This window comes from Zosterops lateralis (assembly GCF_965231275.1).
Source record: "Zosterops lateralis genome assembly, chromosome: 2".
Taxonomy (NCBI): domain Eukaryota; kingdom Metazoa; phylum Chordata; class Aves; order Passeriformes; family Zosteropidae; genus Zosterops; species Zosterops lateralis.
The window spans coordinates 54,859,508-54,877,867 of NC_139763.1; the positions used below are offsets into that span (position 1 = coordinate 54,859,508).

An 18,360-nucleotide genomic window follows, 5' to 3' on the forward strand; every position below is an offset into this window, starting at 1 on the left:
GAAATAAATACTGTTCAGCTCAGTTTCGCAATATTCTGCCAGTTCTTCTCATTTTGACTACCTTCTTTGACATTGAATCCTACCTTTTCTCAAAGAGAAACTACTAACCAAAATTTGATTTTATGTTAAATAGTTGATTGAATCTTCCAAATAGAAACTTAAGTTGTTTTAGACTGACAGCAGGTTCATGTTTGGGGCATATTAATAGATCAGAAAATGTGACCATGTCGAAAGTGGTGCTGTCTCAGCATGTTGCCTGTAAATCAATTCAACAAAATATTTTGATCAAGTATCATAAATATTTAGGTGTGAGAGAAAAAAAGATAGTAAATGATTGTGAACATGGGATGATTTATGAATATTTTATTACTACCATCCATCATCACCTTTTGGGAACAAAGACTTTTTTAGGCAGCAAAATGAAGACCTATATAATAAAAAATATTAATGCTGAAAATAGTGTTATTCCAAATATTTGAACATTGGTCTCATTAAATGATACAATCAAATTTAAAATTTTCATTTGAATCCTCTGAGGAGATTTTATGCATTAGATTGTCCTACTAAAATTAAAAGTATGGCAGGAAAAAAACCTGCCACTTTTGAGGAAATAAAATAGGTGATACAGCATTCTTTGGAGAAGTAGCTTGAGCAGACGAAAAGATGGATGAGTTCCATGCCATGCTGAAGATGGTTGCAAATTTATAAAGATATGCTGTCTGCTCTTTGTGTGCCATAAAGTCTGTCTAAATAACAATATCCTCTCAGGGAGAGAATCTGCTGTTCTGGCTGCTCATGTATTGTTGAATTTGGCCTATCTCCATTTGCAAATGTTGACTTTTCATCTGTGCCCAAAGAATGAAATCTGTATGAGAGATGTGTAAAGCTTTTAATCTTTATTTATTTGTTAACAAACGGGGCTTTTTTGCCAAATCCTGTTTGCATTTCTTTTCTCCTGCTCTTCCTGCAAGGTGACTGTCTGCATCCACAATGTGACATTTCAGCTAAGAATACAAATTGCAGTCATTTCTGTGTCTTTGTTTGTTTACTTGTTTGTTTGTTTTTAATGACAGAATGCATTAAGTCAGAACAAAACACCCAGATATTATTTTGTATCTTCTGTATTTCTAAAGGGTATGCTAGAATTGGCTACGTTTTTCAGTGAAAGTTTATACAAAATGCATCCTTATGTTAATGGTTGCTGATGCATAGATTTTTAAGACCAGAAAGAACCTTTAGATTATCTAGTGAACCTACTTTATTTTTCTTTTTTTTAAAACTATAAATTGTAAAGTTTCACCTAGTTAAGTTAAAAATAATAATAATAAGTAGCGGCATAAAGATCCAAACATAGGCAATATGTAATCCATAATAAGTAATAGATCTGGATTTGTATGACCAGTGAAGAGCATGGAGTTATTCAATACTACTGAGCTGCTCAGTTGTAGCTCAGGACCACTCCAGACCCTGGTGCTTTGTAACACCTCCTGTGGCATCTTCCCACACCCTTGTTGCAAGGACAGTGCCCTTGAGATTTCAGATTGTTGCAACTTGCCTGTAGAGTAGTCACAAACTTCATGTTGCTTAATATGCCTATTTGTTCTTAAAGACTAGGCAGCACTAAGTAAACTTTACCCCTAGTATCTTACAAGCTCAGCAGACAGAGGAACTGTCTGTCTACTTCCTTTCCTGACCACACACACATGGAAATGCAGAGAGGTTTATAAACATGTATGTCAAAGCAGAAAAAGTAGTTGGAAATAGGAACAGAAAGTTAAGCAGATAAAAATACCATCCTTACAGAAGAGCCATTATTGATGGAGGTGTACCTTTTAAGTCATAATAGTACTGAATTTCTAGGAAATATACCTGAAAAAACAAACAAACAAACAAACAAACAAACAAACAAACAAACCTAAGTAACATTCTCTTTCATTATAGCTTTATAGTAGAGCAGCTGTAGGGGACAGGAAATTGAGACAAAAAATATGGAATACTGTCTTAAGTTCTACTTTGTTTACTTTCTTAGCTCTGAAAAGATACAGATATGAAGAAACTGCAGACAATTGGGTAGAAAGAAAATTTCAAGTATTTGAATACTGTTGCCTTCAAAATTTAGCTGCCCATGGAATCGAAGTCATGAAGAGTTTTTGTACAGTCATGTATATGATGTGGACCCCTTCAGTGGTTCGGCTTCTCCAATGGGTGCAGCTCCGGCCAGCCCTGCTGCCACTACAACCCGGGGGCCACTTTGCCAGAGGCGTGGGCAAACCCGACCACGGTGCGGATAGTGCGCAGAATAGAAAGGCGGGACTCTCAGGATGTGCAACCAAGGGGTGCGTGTTCCCCAAGGCAGCGCTCCGAGAGAGACGCTGACCTCGGAATGCCACGGCTCTTTATTGAGTGGGTTACAGGGGTGGGGTTGCGTGGGACCAATCACAACCTTTTGCCAATGTATAATGAGGGAATGCACAACTTTTGAACCAATAATAAGTAACTTGGGGAGGAGGAATACATGATGAGGGGGTGGGGAAGTTATATAACTTAAAGATTGACACTTAACAGAAAAGTGGTAAACAACTATTATGGGATAGGGTTACCAGGACAACCAAGGTTTTGGCGGGAAAGTCTGAGGGAAGGAGAGAAGGGGAGAAGGAGAGGGAAGGAGAGAAGGAGAGGGAAGGAGAGGCCATCTTAAACAATAGTAATAATTACAAAATTATAAAACACAACTTATAAAACCAAACTGGAGCAGTGAAAACCCAATTGGAATTGAATTTAAGCACCACCACAGACCCCATCTGGATCACTTAAATACTTCACAGAACAGTGTAGACATTCTCACTGTGAGAGGTTTTCCTGCCATTTCAGAAAATACTTTTGTTCCTGCTTCTCCGTATCCTGGGCAGTCCCTCCCACACACCCTTACTTCCCCTGCTTCCTGACCCACTTGCCATTATGCTAATTAAGGATTCTGGAAGCTTATCTCTGCTAAGTAATTCAGATGTAAGCTAACCTTACAGTATTATTTATTTCAGCCTTGATGAAAAGAAGTTTGGGCCAAGATAGTTTGGGTTTCTTGATCGGTACCTGAGTACAGAGAATGGAACACCGGCAAAGTGAGAGAGCAGCAGTAGGGTAGAAGGTGGTAGTGATAAGTCTACCAAAACTGGCAGCAGTGATAGGAGGAACCCAGAGACCTTTGAAAAAGGTAGTTTGAGGATGGAATGTGGATTACTGTGCTACATAGAAATATAATATATATTAAATGTATATATTTTAAATAGATATTGAATGTTCCTTTTATATAATAATACCAAGGAAACACACCTGACATAGTATGTGTGTGGCTTTGTAGTCTTGGACTTTTTTTTTTAACAGACTAGAAATAAAGAACAGTCTTTCCCATGTATTTATCTGATACTTAAGAGCAAAAAAAAAAAGTCAAAAGAATCTTCATCATTATAAACTTTTTTCCAATTTTTTTATTTAATATATGACTAATTGTAAAGCCTCTGTGAAATGGAAGAGTGTCATTTCAGTTCCAATATATGTGGGGAAGACTGTAAAATCATGAGATCTCAGAGAAGGTAATTTAGTAATGTAGCTCATGAAAGCTCAAAAAAAAAAAAAAAGCTTTCTGTATTTGAGGATAAGTAGAGCTGAAAATGTTGCTGTTGTTTTCTTTTCCCTTCTAAGATGCAATATGAAAAGTTAAATAAATATGATTGTCTGAAACACAATTGTGGCCATGTTCAAATCCACTATACTTAATGTTAGCACCCTCAGGCAATGAGTACCTATTCATGTTGCTTGAGACCAAATGTCTCACTGAGTGGAAATTATCTTGTGGCCTCAACTCTTTCAGAACTGAAGAATGAATTTTCTGGCTGTAAGCAAGAGCGTTTTAAAGAAGCAGGTTGAAAAGCAGCTGGTCATCACACCAGAAGCTAGTTGCTAATTGCAGCAGTAAGTTAATCAATGAAATAGCTGTTTAGCTTCTGGGTATAATAAAAAGAGATAAAAGACCACACAGAAATTCCAGCATTAGGGTATGACCAGCTCTGGAGTAGCATACATTATTTTCCTTCTTACACCTGTCTGCTTTTGAGTTGGCAAGTCATGCATCTGCTTGACAGCTATTAACAGAATAAAATAACAACAAAAAGGCTTTTTTGGGTAAGATCTGATATAAATATTTACAAAGACAATTTAAGGGAGTGTTTGTTATGCACTTTTGTGTTTGCTTTCAAAACATTTAACTCCAGAGACAGATGGCTTGTACAGTTTTATCAGCACTTGTGTCATTATATATTCAAGCAGCCAAGACTGATAACCAGCCTCACGGATTATGGATTGTTCAGAGAACAAATACTTTGAAAAAAAAATCCCCCACATATCAATAAAGTACTTCAGTATGGAAAAGCTTGATACAGAAATTGCAGTGACATTTTTGTAAAGAGAAAGGAAACAAATTAAAGCAATTATAAAATTAAAGCAGCAGGAACAGGTTTTTAAGTGGTGTCATTGTATGTGGTAATGAAACAACTTTAGAAAATTGGGTGAAAACTATTGTTCAGCAGTGGTGGAGGAGAAAGATAATTACCATTAAGGCAACATTATGGCTTTCTCAATACATAGCAGCCAACTCTTCAGTCATGCTATCCCCAGATGATCTCTCTCCTATCATATTGCTCATGATCATTATGCTTTACACTGCTAAATAGCAACCTGAATAATAAAGAGTTTTAGAAAGTAATAAATTTTATGATTGAGAACAAAAACGCAAAAAACCTTATTGTCAAAACACTGTTGTCTCTTTTTTTTTTTTTTTTTTTTTTTTTTTTTTTTTTTTTTTGGTAGGTGAGATCCTTTCTTGTTCTTTTCATCTTTTTCTTGTATCTCACTGTAGGAAATTTGTAGAATCCCCTAAATCATGATCATCACCATTATTAGCAACAATATTTACCAGAAAATTATGGTTATATCTAATGGCCTTAACTGGAGATAGCTATGGTAGGCACCATGCACATTATGAATGAAGCTGCCTTTTTCCTCAATAAATAAACATGACCACTCCCTGTAGTAGCTCAAGAGTAAAATATATTATTCTAACAACCTGCATTTCTAAAAAAATCATTTTGTAGATTTCTTTTTTTCTTGTAATGGACCAAAAGTGATTAAAATAATAATTCTTAGTTATATTTTAGATGAAATCTTGCAAGGGATTTTGTAAACTTAAACCTCACTAAAAAGTAGACGAGTAAATACTCTCTGTATTTTACAGATTGGAAAACATGAGACAGAGTAGTGGAAAATATCCATACACATTTGAGTAGGAGTTAGAAACACTTCTCAGTTCTGGATGTTCTTACATACAGGCACATATAGAGGTCTGTGCAGACTATAACATACCTTAAAGCTATTTGAACAGTTATACAGCTAAAAGAAGTGTCTTTCAGGTGTTTCCTGAGATTCCCAATCCTCTCCTGAAAGGATCTCACTCTGTCTACAGCTGTCACTTGGTGTGACTAACCTTCACATCAAAACTGCAATTGGCTGCTAAAAGGACTGCATGGTCCTGCCTTTCATTGATATCTCTTAACAGGGAAGGTTGACTGGAGGAAGACTTGCACACAACAATTAATTTTCCAGGTCTAAGTTGGACAGTGGTATTCTGTTAAACTGTAAAAACCCAAGGAGGAGTTCTTGCACAGGCAATCATCTCAGCATTGTTGTCTCATTCCCGTCTTCTGCTCACAGTAGTAGCAGACAGCTGAATATTCCAGTGCTCTTCAGAAAGTCTATCAGCTTAGACATGGCTAAAGCAAAGGATGCTTAAAATTCATTCCAGGTTGAACAGCCTTAACTGCCTGTTACTAAAGAAAGCAAAACACATGAAGTAAATCTTCCAAATAGTTTGACATGTAGCTTATAGGGTCACATGCATATTTATTCTTAAGTAAACCAGCTAATAGTTAATTTAAATTTTAAATTGAAATTATACTCTTATCTCTTCAAATTTATTTATCTAAATAGAAAGAGTAATTTATCTTCTTCATAAATATTGTACTGAAGGTTGTCCTGTTATCCTTTTATTCCACTGTAGATTGAAAGTACAGACTACATGCACTGTCCTTCTTGAAAAGTATCATTGTGGAAAAATGTTTTCTTTCTATTTTGAAATTTTAATGTCTTCAAAACCTTTCTTCTTTCTTGATCAGTGTCGTGGTTTAAAAGCAAAGCAAGTGAGAAGCTCTAAGTCAGAAATACAAATTAATAAGAAGGAAAGAAAAAAAGTAAAATAATAATAAAAAAAATAAATGCAATAATACAAAAGACCACTGACAGAGTCAGAATACAACCTGAGCAGGATGGTGGAAGCAGTCCAGATGAAGTGGTCTTCCTGACGCAGTGATCCTGTAGAAAGGTCTGGTAGCTCTAATCCTCTGGGAATCCAATGGATAAGGGCTGACTGTACTGTCTCAAATCCCAGATTATATCCAGGTGAGAATGCTTGGCTCCTCCCCCTGGGTGGAGCATTTCACAATGGGATGATGAGTCAGACAGGGGGTCCTTGATGGCCCATTAAAGAGAGATAACTCCTGGAGAGAGTTACCTATGAGTCATCCAGCAAGGCATTTGGTGGGCCCAAAGGGAGGGGGCCTGGGAAACTCTGCTTCAACAATTAGATTCAACAGTTCATGAAGATGGTGATAGAATACTTTGTGCACATCTTATACTACAACCCAGGACAATCAGTAAAGTAGTAATTTACTGGGAGAGTAGGCAGGTTGAAAATAGTTCCAACGCTTCTCACTTTTTTTACTCTGCAATGGGAAAAAAAACTAATTAAAACTAAACTTTAGTTGACAGCCAAAGAAAAAAATAAATTAAAAGTCAGCTTTTAACCTGTGGATTAACTTCTGGAAAAGTAAACAATGTACTGTGAGTCCTTTCTTTACTTATAACTTTTTCGGTTTGGGTTTATTTTCTCTAAGTACCTGCCTCAGTTTGGTTAGAACTTCATAATAGAGGATTCAAAGAGGAGTTCTATAAGAAAAAAACCCCAACAAAACCCAAACCAACGAAAAACCTCTCTTTCAGGTCTCACTTTAGAAATATAGTTCACAGTTCTCATAGAAATCTCTGCTAAGATCCTACTTTACATTTGTTCTTTTCTTTCTTCCTAATGGTTTTGGTTTAATTATTTCACCTTGTATTGATCTAAGTGGAAAGTAGCATTGATTCTATACATTTTTCATGTTCTAATTTTCAGCAATAGGACACTTACTTATATGGGGAATTCAGTAACAACTTTTATTATAGCTTATTATATTTTATCAGAGCTTATTTCATTCTGTCACATTAACAACGTACTGTATGTTCTCTAGATATTCAAAAAGAAGTGTTGCTCAGAGATAAAAAAATTACCTAATTACTAATGTAACATGTAGAAATATGCCTGATGGTATTTTTTATATCTGTGTTTAAAAGCAGTGGGAAATGAATAGGAGTTTCCATAAAAATAATTGAGTTAATTTCAATGTTCAGAAAAAGATCTTAGTAAGGGTAATTTATTGTATATGCGTGGAGTACAAGAGAACAAAATATTCTTTGGCATTTTAACACAGAATTCTTTGTTAGAGTGCCTTCACTTATCATTTTGAGTCTCAATTAGATTATTATTAAGATACACTCTCTTTTTTTTTCTGATACACCACTGTCATTTTTCTTCTGATTAGTAACTTTGCTATTCATGCCTACTTGCTAATGTTCTTTCTCAAAAATCAATCTATAATTTCCTTCCTGTCACTGGGCTGGTTAATCAAGGAAATATGCCTCCTTAACTCTTCAAATGTTTTCAGTACTAGCCTGTTGATTTACTCTGAAGTCAAGAAAAGACATCTCAAAATTCTTGCTCAAAATTACAACACAGCAATTATTCCCGGCAAAGCATATTCTAGATATTGAGAAATATCTAACAAAAATACCTTTAGTGATTTCTCTGCCTTTTTCTTGGCTTGCCCTTCCTCATGCATCCAGCCGGAGCAGATGAGCAAATTAAGTGGTTTAAAAATGCAGTAAGAGTGAGAGAAATTTAGTGCTGCTGAAGGCATGGGTGACCTGTCTGCTTGATTGCAAGAGGCCTGCAGCTGGCCAGCTGTGTCCTCAATAGTGTGTGAAAAATTATGTAGATATTTAATATGCATAGTACTTGAGCAATCTTCGTTTCTGTCCCCTGTGGTCTTATATGTCTAGCTTACAAGGAATTATGAGAACAGTTATTTTTAAAGTGCCAGATTTATATAAGCCTTTTTTTCCCTTGACTCTTATGGTTGTATAGCATCTGAGATGTGTTTTATGGTCCGAAGAGTTACAGATTTTATTCGCTTTCTGATGCAATGTTTTGAACTGTTTCCTGGTTTCATATTAAATCAAGCAAAATTTAACTTACCTCTTACATGTTGAGAGTATGCATTGAAGTGTGCATCCACTAGGTAGATGCCTAGAACTATGCATCAAGCTGTGTTTGTAAAACAGTAGATGTTAGAATAATCCTGTGTACAGAGCCTTCCTTTGGGCAATCCTGTTTTTGGATAGTACAGATGTTTCTCAGCTTGCAGTAGGCTGTTAATTCACCAGGATTCTTCAGCAGTAAAGTGAGTCGAAGGCAGAGCAGAATACATCCATATCATAGGCCCTTATGAGCATTAATTGTCACTCAGAATCTGCAAGGGTAGGTTTGCTTCCATGGACATTTTCACTTACCTAGCTCTATTTTCTTTATATGACAAAAAAACAAAAAACAAAAAACAAAAAACAAAAAACAAACAAAAAAAAAAAACAAAAAACAAAACAAAACAAAAAAAAACAAAAAAAAAAAAAAAACCAAAAACAAAACAAAACAAAACAAAACAAAACAAAAAAAAAAAAAAAAAAGAGTTTAAAAAAAAAGTTTATTCATAGTAGGATCCCAGACCAATAGGATAGGCATAATTGAACTGTTTTTCCACTTCTGGAAACTAGGTAGGCAGCAAATACAGGGAGTATATGCCTTAAAAACATCTACTCTCTAACAGAATAAAAATGTATGTAGAATTTACCAGCACAATATTTGGTTGTAGGATCATTTTAATTTTTCTCCTGAGGTCTATGTATAAGTTCAATGACAAATATCACAATCTAATATTATGTCTTTTTTTTCCCCCTTTCTCCCTCTTTTTTCTTTCTCTGTTTTTCTTCTACAGATGGGCCTCTTGGTCCACGAGGATTAGCTGAAGCTACAGAGATGTGTACTCAAGAATGCCTGGTTTTGGGTCACTCAGACAACTGTTGGATGCCTCCTAGCTTGGGCCCATACCAACAGCCAAAGTCTCCTCTCTCCACCTTTGCACCTCAGAAAGAATGGGTTAAGAAGGACAAACTAGTTAATGGACACACATTGACCAGGACCTGGAAAGAAGATAGCAACAGAAACCAGTTCAGTGATCGAAAGCAGTATGGTTCCAGTGAGGGCCATTTCAACACTGGCAACCACATGACTGACATTCCTCTGGCCAACTTGAAGTCTTATAAACAGGCCCCAGGATCTGTGGAGAGTCCAAAGGAGCACCAGCTATAAGAAATGGTTACTTTGGACCAATGACTTTAGCTTACTTAGACTTGCTAATACTATGTGTTTGTCAGAGCTTTATGTACTGAGTAGACCTCTAGAACTATGCTTCACCTAGCAGAGATATGCATATCTTTATGTTAGCACCGTGGAAGGTATGATGTCCTGCAACATGAAAGAGTGTTTCTACTAGTTGTGTGGTTTTGTTATATAGACATGATTAAAATCTGCAGAGATCTCTCCAGTTTGAAAATATCCTTTTTTGTTTCTTTGTTTCTTGACCCTGGACTGCTGCTATGAACAACAGAAGATGCATTTGGAGAGTGAGAAAGCGCGAAAGCTCAGTGGATTGCAAAGATTGAAAAGCATATCGAGTTAGAAAATTGTGCTTTTGTTGTCATTGATCTATGCTGGGACCGTTATACTTGAGATCATATTGCAAACAATTGAAGCTGTAAACATTAAACCTATTGTGCTATTAACAATGTTAGTGGACACTTGTAAGTCAATCAGCGTTCAAATACTTGTAAATAGCAACAATAATTACTTACAATTTTTGTGTACTTATAATGTTCACTTGAAAAGATACTGTAGCATATTTCTGTGTTTCACAGTTGCTTTTTAATTTCTTTCATTTGCTTTCTTGTTGTTTTGCTTTTATTTTCAGTGATGGTGTTTCTGTGTTAGTAGTCTGTCTGACACACAATGTTCCAAGAAACTCAAGCCACTTGTATTAAAAGTGAAAAGAGTGATGGGGTGGGAAGAAAGGCTGCTTGTAGAAAAGGAAAAAAACCCTTTTTTCTATGTAGTAGCAAATGATGCCAACATTCAGTTAGAATTTCTTTTTTTTTTTTCTTTTTTTTTTTTTAAATTTAACATTAAGAAATGAAAGGACTTGTGTAAGGGCTTAAAAACTCAGCAATTTTTTTGTTTAATTTCCATTAAGTTTCATAAAACAGGGAAATTGCAAAACAGAAGAACATTTAAATGTGTGGTGGTAGGCAAGGGAGAAAGCTATTTGTTTGGGTCCTTGATCAAATTAGCTGTAGTGTGTCATTTAATGAGTGGTAGCTGATGTTGATCCCAGCTGAAATATGTGGAGGAAATTCTACAGGAACAAAATACAATAATAATATTTTTCTAATTGGGCAGGTGTGTGTCTATATTTAAGACAGTTCGTATTGCTGAAACAGCAGCGTTTGTGTTGATCCTCATCTGCGTTAACGTCGTAGTTACACAAGTGTTTTTAGACCATAGCCACAGAATACTTAATGTGTTGTGCCTTCATGATGTAACAGAGCATTCTCCTGGTAGGCTAGTTGGGGGAGCTAAAGGGTTAAATCTCTAATTATATCTGTTTAACTGTTTGTTATCATAGTTGGTCAATGCCTGGCAGGTACCAGTATCATGTCACCTCAGTCAAATCAGCAGAGTGACTCCCAATGTTAGTAAGACCTAAGTTGCACGCAAAGCAAATCCAAATCCAAAACATTTTTAGATGGTTTTTGTTAAGGCATGGAAGATGATTTACACAAATGAATAGCATGCAAAAAAAAAGAAAAAAAAAAGTCCTTACAGAAAAAAGCAAGTTACTTATCCCACAGTGAAACATCAGTCTTAAAGTAACAAATTTAGCTAATCTGAAAGTGTTTTTATTTTTACCAAAAAACAGAACCTTTTTCTTTCTTTCTTTATTCTTTTGTATATAGCAGCTCACTTTTTTTTTTTTTCCTCCACAGTATAAAAGGCTTAAAAATGGGTTAGGGGTGCATTGCTTATTGCAGTACTTATGTCAGTTTGTGAGGGGTGTTTGATGACTTTGACAGAATAAATATCTAACCAGTTATCCTTGTTACTGCTTTGCCAGTTCAACATTATTTAGTTATCCAGCTTTTGCAATAAATGTTCTGAATTCCTGATTGTGTTGTGTTAGTTCTTGGGCAGATGCCTAAGGGACTTTATTCCTGTTAATTTCTCTTTCTTTCTGTTATTGTCGGTTGGTTTGTTTCTTTGCTTCATTCTGAATTTCCAGTTATTTTTCTAAGCATACCATGGTCCATTAAGTTCATATCTGTATGTGTAAGACTGGAGTATACAGCAAGTGATAAATCCTGAGAGCTATGTTCTGCCATTCCTATGTAAGTAGGAACTTATTCAAAATCAGTTATTTGAATTGGGTAAAGTTTTACTTACTCAGCACAAGGATGACAGAATCTAGCCCACATTTGTTAGGCCTGCACAGGCACATGGAATAAGCATCCTTGCATGAATTTTTATAAAAGTACAGAGGTAGCATATAAGAAATACAGCATTTACCACACTTTGGTCTTTCTTTTGGGAGTAGAATAAAGTCATATCAAAATACACTAGATTCTTTCCTATAGGGAAAAAATGAGCAGTTAAATAATAATTTTTGTTGTAGCATAGGAAAAAAACAACAACAACAAAAAATAAAATGCTGAGCAACCTTGAAAAATACATAGCAATAAGAGAACCTATTTTTGAGCATGGTGGGTTGTAAAGCAGAGATGCAGTGAGTTCTATATTAAAAGCAGAACTACAATAATTATTCGAAAACCCAAATAACACCAAGTAGTTTAAATTACAGATGCCTTTTCAAACAGAATATATTTGGAAATGTTTCTATCATGGACAGAAAATAAAAGATGTGACTGTTGCTGCAGAAAGAGAACTACAGTCTGTTCTAACCTTCAATACTTTGTCCTATTATCAACCTGTACAGGAAAAGCTAAAACAAATTTGGTTTAAATTGTTAGCAGTTAAAATTTTCTTATCTAATTTTCTCAAAGTCTGTGTAATTTTAGAGTCTTAAAATCTTAGCCAGCTTTGAAATGGTTATTAAAAGAAAAGGACAGGAGAAAAAGAAGGCCAAGAAAGAAAGAAGAAAAAAAAGACAACAGAGACAGCAACAGGAAGGAAGGAAGGAAGGAAGGAAGGAAGGAAGGAAGGAAGGAAGGAAGGAAGGAAGGAAGGAAGGAAGGAAGGAAGGAAGGAAGGAAGGAAGGAAGGAAGGAAGGAAGGAAGGAAGGAAGGAAGGAAGGAAGGAAGGAAGGAAGGAAATATCTGCAGCACTGAGTACTGCATTTTAATTCCATTTACACTAAATCAATGTTTCCTAAGAATTTGAATTTGGCCCTAAACTTTTAGTAAGTGCCCATTCATTCACAACCATTTGGTTGGCGCAATCAGTAGTATTACTGCTGTTATCTAAAATTCAGAAATATAGAGAAAAAAAAAGAAAAAAAGAAAGAAAGGAGAAACCCTTTAGGAATTCTGTGATATCTCAGGTGAGGAGGTTTAAATAAATTAAAAATCCCACTGCATCCAATGAGATGACAGTTGAGTATTGCTGACTATTTGATTTTATTTGGGGCTAAATTCATAACCTGTCATGATACAGATGCCTCTCTGGTGTCAGTTCTGGCTTTTTGTTTTCCTTCAGACTGTCCTTTATTTATTTGTTTCATAATGTACTCACTTGAAAGACTCCTAAAAAGGTTTGCCAAATATTTCTTTCATAGTCCTCTATTTTTGCTGCCACTGATCAAAACTCTTAGTCCAAATAGAAAATGGAAAGTATGCATAGACATAGTTACTTAGTCCTACTTAGTCTTATGCTGTTCCAACTCTCAGTAAAGATAAAACAATCAGGACCACTTAAAAAAACCACAGAAAGTTCAGACTTGAACTGTGAAACATTTTCTAGTAGTTTAAGTAGTGATGTACTAGAACAGATTGCCCAGATATAGGCTTGGTATATTTTGAAGAATAGAAAGGAAAAACACCTAACAACAATACACGTTTTTTTTGTCAGAGGGAGCAGATGAATTAGAAGCCTTCTTGAAATACTTTACAGATGATGTGACTTGAAGATAAAATATGATGAGGTCATATGATTTTTTTTAACTGTTTTCTTAGAGAAATAGGTAAAGAAATTGCCTCCTCAATGCCCCTTGTTGAAGGTCATCTGGAACTCTGTGGAACACTGCATGAAGGCTGACAAAGAAATAAATGGAACAGAATTAGGAGTATGCAGTATACATCAATTTTAAAAAACAGATAGGGAGAAAAATTATATTCACATTCCTTGCTTAATGTGATTATTAACTTAGCAAGTTATTATGAAGATTCACGATCAGAAGGAATCTTAAGGACTTTATCATGGAGTACATTAAAATAATGGAGAAACTTAGGAAACTTTAGGTAAATAAATGGAGATGTTTATCTCCATTATCTCCATTATCTCTTATTAGATTAAAGAGCAGGAGTGATAAAGACTAATGTAGCTGACATAAGAAAACAAAGAAATAGGGAAAAGAATATTGCAATATTGATCAGAAGTTGAATCTTGTGATGTTTTAAGCAAAGGGAGGTGTTAGTTGCTTTAATGAAAGAGAAGATATAGTGAAAATCATGGAATATGGCAGTAAGGGATGTCAGGGGATCCATAGGCCACAGAATCATAACATGCCAAAAGACATGGTGGTAGGGTCTAACAGCCTTAGGCAGTACCTCAAAATTTATTAAAAAAGTATGTTACCAGCATGACAGCACAGCAGTGGTGTCATATCCAATTCAGACAGAAGAACAAGTTTTGATTTCCTGTGACCACAAACTGATTCAGATTATAAAACTTTTTATGGCATGTATTCTTGCCATAAGAATAAAAAAATAAGCAGTGAGAGTTCTCTACAGGACGTGTCCTCACAGTTCAGACTGTAAAAGCAACTAAGTACTCACAGCTCTGTTTTTTCCCATTTAATACACTGCTTCTGTGGAAACGTGTTCCAAAGTCTTGACTTAAATTAATTAATATGGATGTAATAATTTCTGCTGTGATGAAAAACTTCAAGAAGGGGACCAGCTCTAGAGCATAGAAAGGTATTTTAATATATAAAAAACATGATACAACATAACCCAGAGGTCTGAATCAGCTCAGTATATCATGAAGAGTTCAGCTGTAACTTAATTAACATTAGTTTTATTAACTTGCACTGCTCATCACCTTAGTGGACACATCCATCAAATATTATTACCCCCTAATCTAAAACCACCTCTGACTTTTCCTCTTATTGCAAAAAAAGAGACTCTCATTGGTAGATGCTTACTTGTAAAAATTATGAGATACCCTTTTTCACACATTATTTGAGTTTCAGTTTAAGTTCTCTGAAATACAATGCTTTAACACAGCTGCTTATGTTAGAAAATGCTTTAATAATGTATATATAAATGGTGAAAAACTATTCTATACTCTGTTTTCAACTAGTTGAGTTAAAAGTAAGATCATAACACAGAGGGCCAGGTTCTGATCCTTCAGGCTTTATTGAACCACTTACAAACTAAAATGTCAGGACCCATCCAATAATTAGTAACCGAAATGGCAAGTCCTTTAGTATACAGTGATCAATCAATAGAGCAGTGTAGAATGTTTAGGAAGAGGTAAATATGCTGTTTCAAGGTTTTTAAAGCACAATGTAGTTTACTTACAAACTAAAACAAATGCCAATAGATAAAGAATTACAAGGGGAGGGTGGTTTAGGGGGTTTTTTTGTTGTTGTTGTTTTGTTTTTAGATTGATGCAGACTCATCACTTTGCTGGACAGTAATAGAACTTATGTGCTGACATACCCACATCCTGCCAAATAATCTGCAGCTCTTTTGAGACATTGAACACAATTTCTTTAGAACACAGCAGTAAGCCTCCTCTTGTAGGAATAGCTCAGAATTTCACTGAACTGGGTCCACAGTGAGAATAATATCATAGACACGCACAAAATATGCTATGTTTTGAAGCAAGAATGCTTTCTCTAACTGCAGTATCTCATGGTTCTTATTACAGGTCCAAGTTTATACTGCTTGCTACCTAACTGTACAATAGCAAAAATGAGGATGCTTTTAGCTATCAGAAAGTCACTGAAATTATCACTGTATATTATGAAAAGAAAGGACGTAAAGAAAGTAATGTCCCTCATTTTCAAAACTAAGTTTGTTTGTTTGTTTTTTGCCACAGCCATTCTTAAATCCACCTGTTGTGCCTAGGTATTGCAACACATTCTAATATTGCATGGCATGTAAATAGATACCTTAATTACTCATAATGATATGATTATATACACATATATATATATAGATTATATATATATACATAAATATTATCAGTCACATAATTACTCAATATTATTTAATGGAATTTTGGGACTATGGATTTTGTTGTTTGATGTACTTTAAATTGTATGAAGCAGCATATTATTAATACTATCCTCACCAATGCTTTTGATTATTTATTCATTAAATAAAGTGCTTTCTTTTGCTTGTTATAATCCTGTTTGTACAACCATGTGATAATGTTAAAATGGGTAAGTACTGTACGGGAATTATAACTGTTTCTTTTCTTGTCTAAATATATACCTATAACAATATTTATTAGTGAACTGAGTTTTAAGAATGTGTCTTTTTATGTGTTACTATCTCTTTACATATAATCCAAATTTAAAGGGAAGCTGAAATAACATTTCTTCATATAATTGAGAATGCCCCAATAGCTTTGAAATGACATTTTGCCTTTATCCATAAAACATATTAGGAGGAAATCTGTACTTTAAATCAGAAACAAAATTGATGCATAGTACAGTAGTTAAGTTTTGTTGACTGTAGCTATCAGAAGTAAACCTACATTCTTAATTTTGCAGGTAAAGACATATTAAGTATTGGATCAGATAGGGAGAAATTCTACTCTCTAAGGATGATGTTTATAACAGCTGATTTAACAGATTAGTCAGAAATCTGGTACACTAAACAACTTGGGTTTTTTTTCATGTTTCATAGTCAGCTTACACCTTTGTATTGTAGAAAGGATCAAGAAAACTGGTAACTGGGTTTGGTAAAACCTTAGATATACCAAATTCAATGGGAAGATAATTCTAAAAAGACAGTAGCTAGTATTTAACTGGCATTTAAACCTACTATTGTTCAAAGGAAACTCATCTGCTGTCATTTCATTCACTGCAATATTTCATAAGACTCTTCCCTTCCCTTCCCTTCCCTTCCCTTCCCTTCCCTTCCCTTCCCTTCCCTTCCCTTCCCTTCCCTTCCCTTCCCTTCCCTTCCCTTCCCTTCCCTTCCCTTCCCTTCCCTTCCCTTCCCTTCCCTTCCCTTCCCTTCCCTTCCCTTCCCTTCCCTTCCCCTTTTTCTGTTCCTTTTCAGGAAGGGAATCGAAAGTGGGATCTGTGTGTGGCTCTGCAGCTATGTAGATATTTTTGACGTCTGGTCATGTGGAAACCAATAGAGATGAAGGTTGTTGACCTCGTTGCTCTCACAGTGGAGAACAGGAGAGAGAGTGCAGCAGGAAGACAGGAAAGAGAGGGGATGGAAGAATGGTATATGCATTAGGGAAATAGTAAACTGTTGCAACAATGAAGAGACTAATTTTGAGCCTTGATATCTCTCTAGCACCATGAAAAATTACCCTCCTACCTACATAGGTTTGTGTACACACAGCATATAATACTGTTGTCATGTGGAAAAGGGGTACCCAGAATTGTGGCAAAGCTGTAACTTGTTTTGGGTTTGTTTTTTTTTTTTTTTTTTTTTTTTTTTTTTTTTTTTTTTTTTTTTCCTTGTTTTGTTTTGTTTTGTTGTTTCTGTTGTTGTTGTTGTTGTTGTTAGAAATTGCTCTTTTGCCTGTAATATGAATATAGAGACCACAAGCAATGCCACATGATTTAAGTAACTGAGCACTGAGTTTGAGTATTAAATTCTCAATATCAAATGTTTATAAAATCTTTATCTACAGATAATCTGCAAATAAACTGTAGGCCTAAATGATTAAGAAATGATATGTTACCAACTAGCAAAGGAAAAAAAACCCAACAGAACACAAAGAATTACATCTCTCATAAACAGTTCAGACTTCCCTAGCCCTCAAAAAAGGGCAAAGATGGTAAAGACACAGGCATAATGCCATAAAGTAATTGGTAAATTTCTTTTCATGTGCAACATTCTACAGAAAGCTCTGGTTATTAATATGTCTGATATTTAAATTCATTTAATGTGAGAGTAAAGAAATCCAGTCACATAAATTCAAAATCCAATATCATATTAATAGAATTAATTTTTTTCTATTGCAAGTAACTATTTAATTATTATGTAACAAACACTGCGTATTTCTTACTACTGTGTAAAGAAATTGTTTAAGAGAGCTTTCTTTAAGTTTATATATTACTTTGTGGTTTTTAATTCAAGTTTAGAGTTTGTTTTCTTTTGGGAAGAGAAAGCTGGAATTCTGTTTACAGTGTTTGTACTTTTAATTTTGGGGGTTTTTTGATTTATTCTTCAGAAGTGTTGTTTACCACAGGGAATGAAACAGTCCTGTGCTTTTACTGCATGATCTCGTAGGACACTTAAGCTATCTTCAATAGGAAGTTCTTCTACATTATTGATAAAGATCGTGCATAATTACTGTCTACCATGTGGTGTTCAGCCCCCCAGAAAAAAAAAAGAAAAAAAAAAATTAAAAGGAGGCAATCACATAAAGACAATTGTTTTATTCACTACGCAAAAACCAAAACCAACCAATTAAAAAAAGCCCAATAACAAACAAACAACCCCTGTACTGTGTCTGAAAGCAAAATTTATGAGAGTCTATTCCTTCAGCCAGAACTACCTACTTGCTGAGTCAACAACACAGTGTTTGTTTGCTTCTTTCTTTAGGAGCAACACTGAAT

The 18,360-nt window shown here is 35.0% G+C and overlaps 1 protein-coding gene across 2 annotated transcripts in view; it reads left to right on the forward strand.

The window, feature by feature from the left end:
* The window catches only part of PCDH9 (protocadherin 9), a 669,308-nt gene extending 659,578 nt beyond the window's left edge, over positions 1-9,730 (forward strand). For both annotated transcript variants that reach the window (XM_083855291.1, XM_083855292.1), the window contains exon 3: positions 9,252-9,730. In XM_083855291.1, the coding sequence (XP_083711417.1) occupies positions 9,252-9,625 (374 nt within the window). In that variant the 3' untranslated portion in view covers positions 9,626-9,730. The remainder of the gene's footprint in view (positions 1-9,251) is intronic.
* Positions 9,731-18,360: the final 8,630 nt, after the last annotated feature.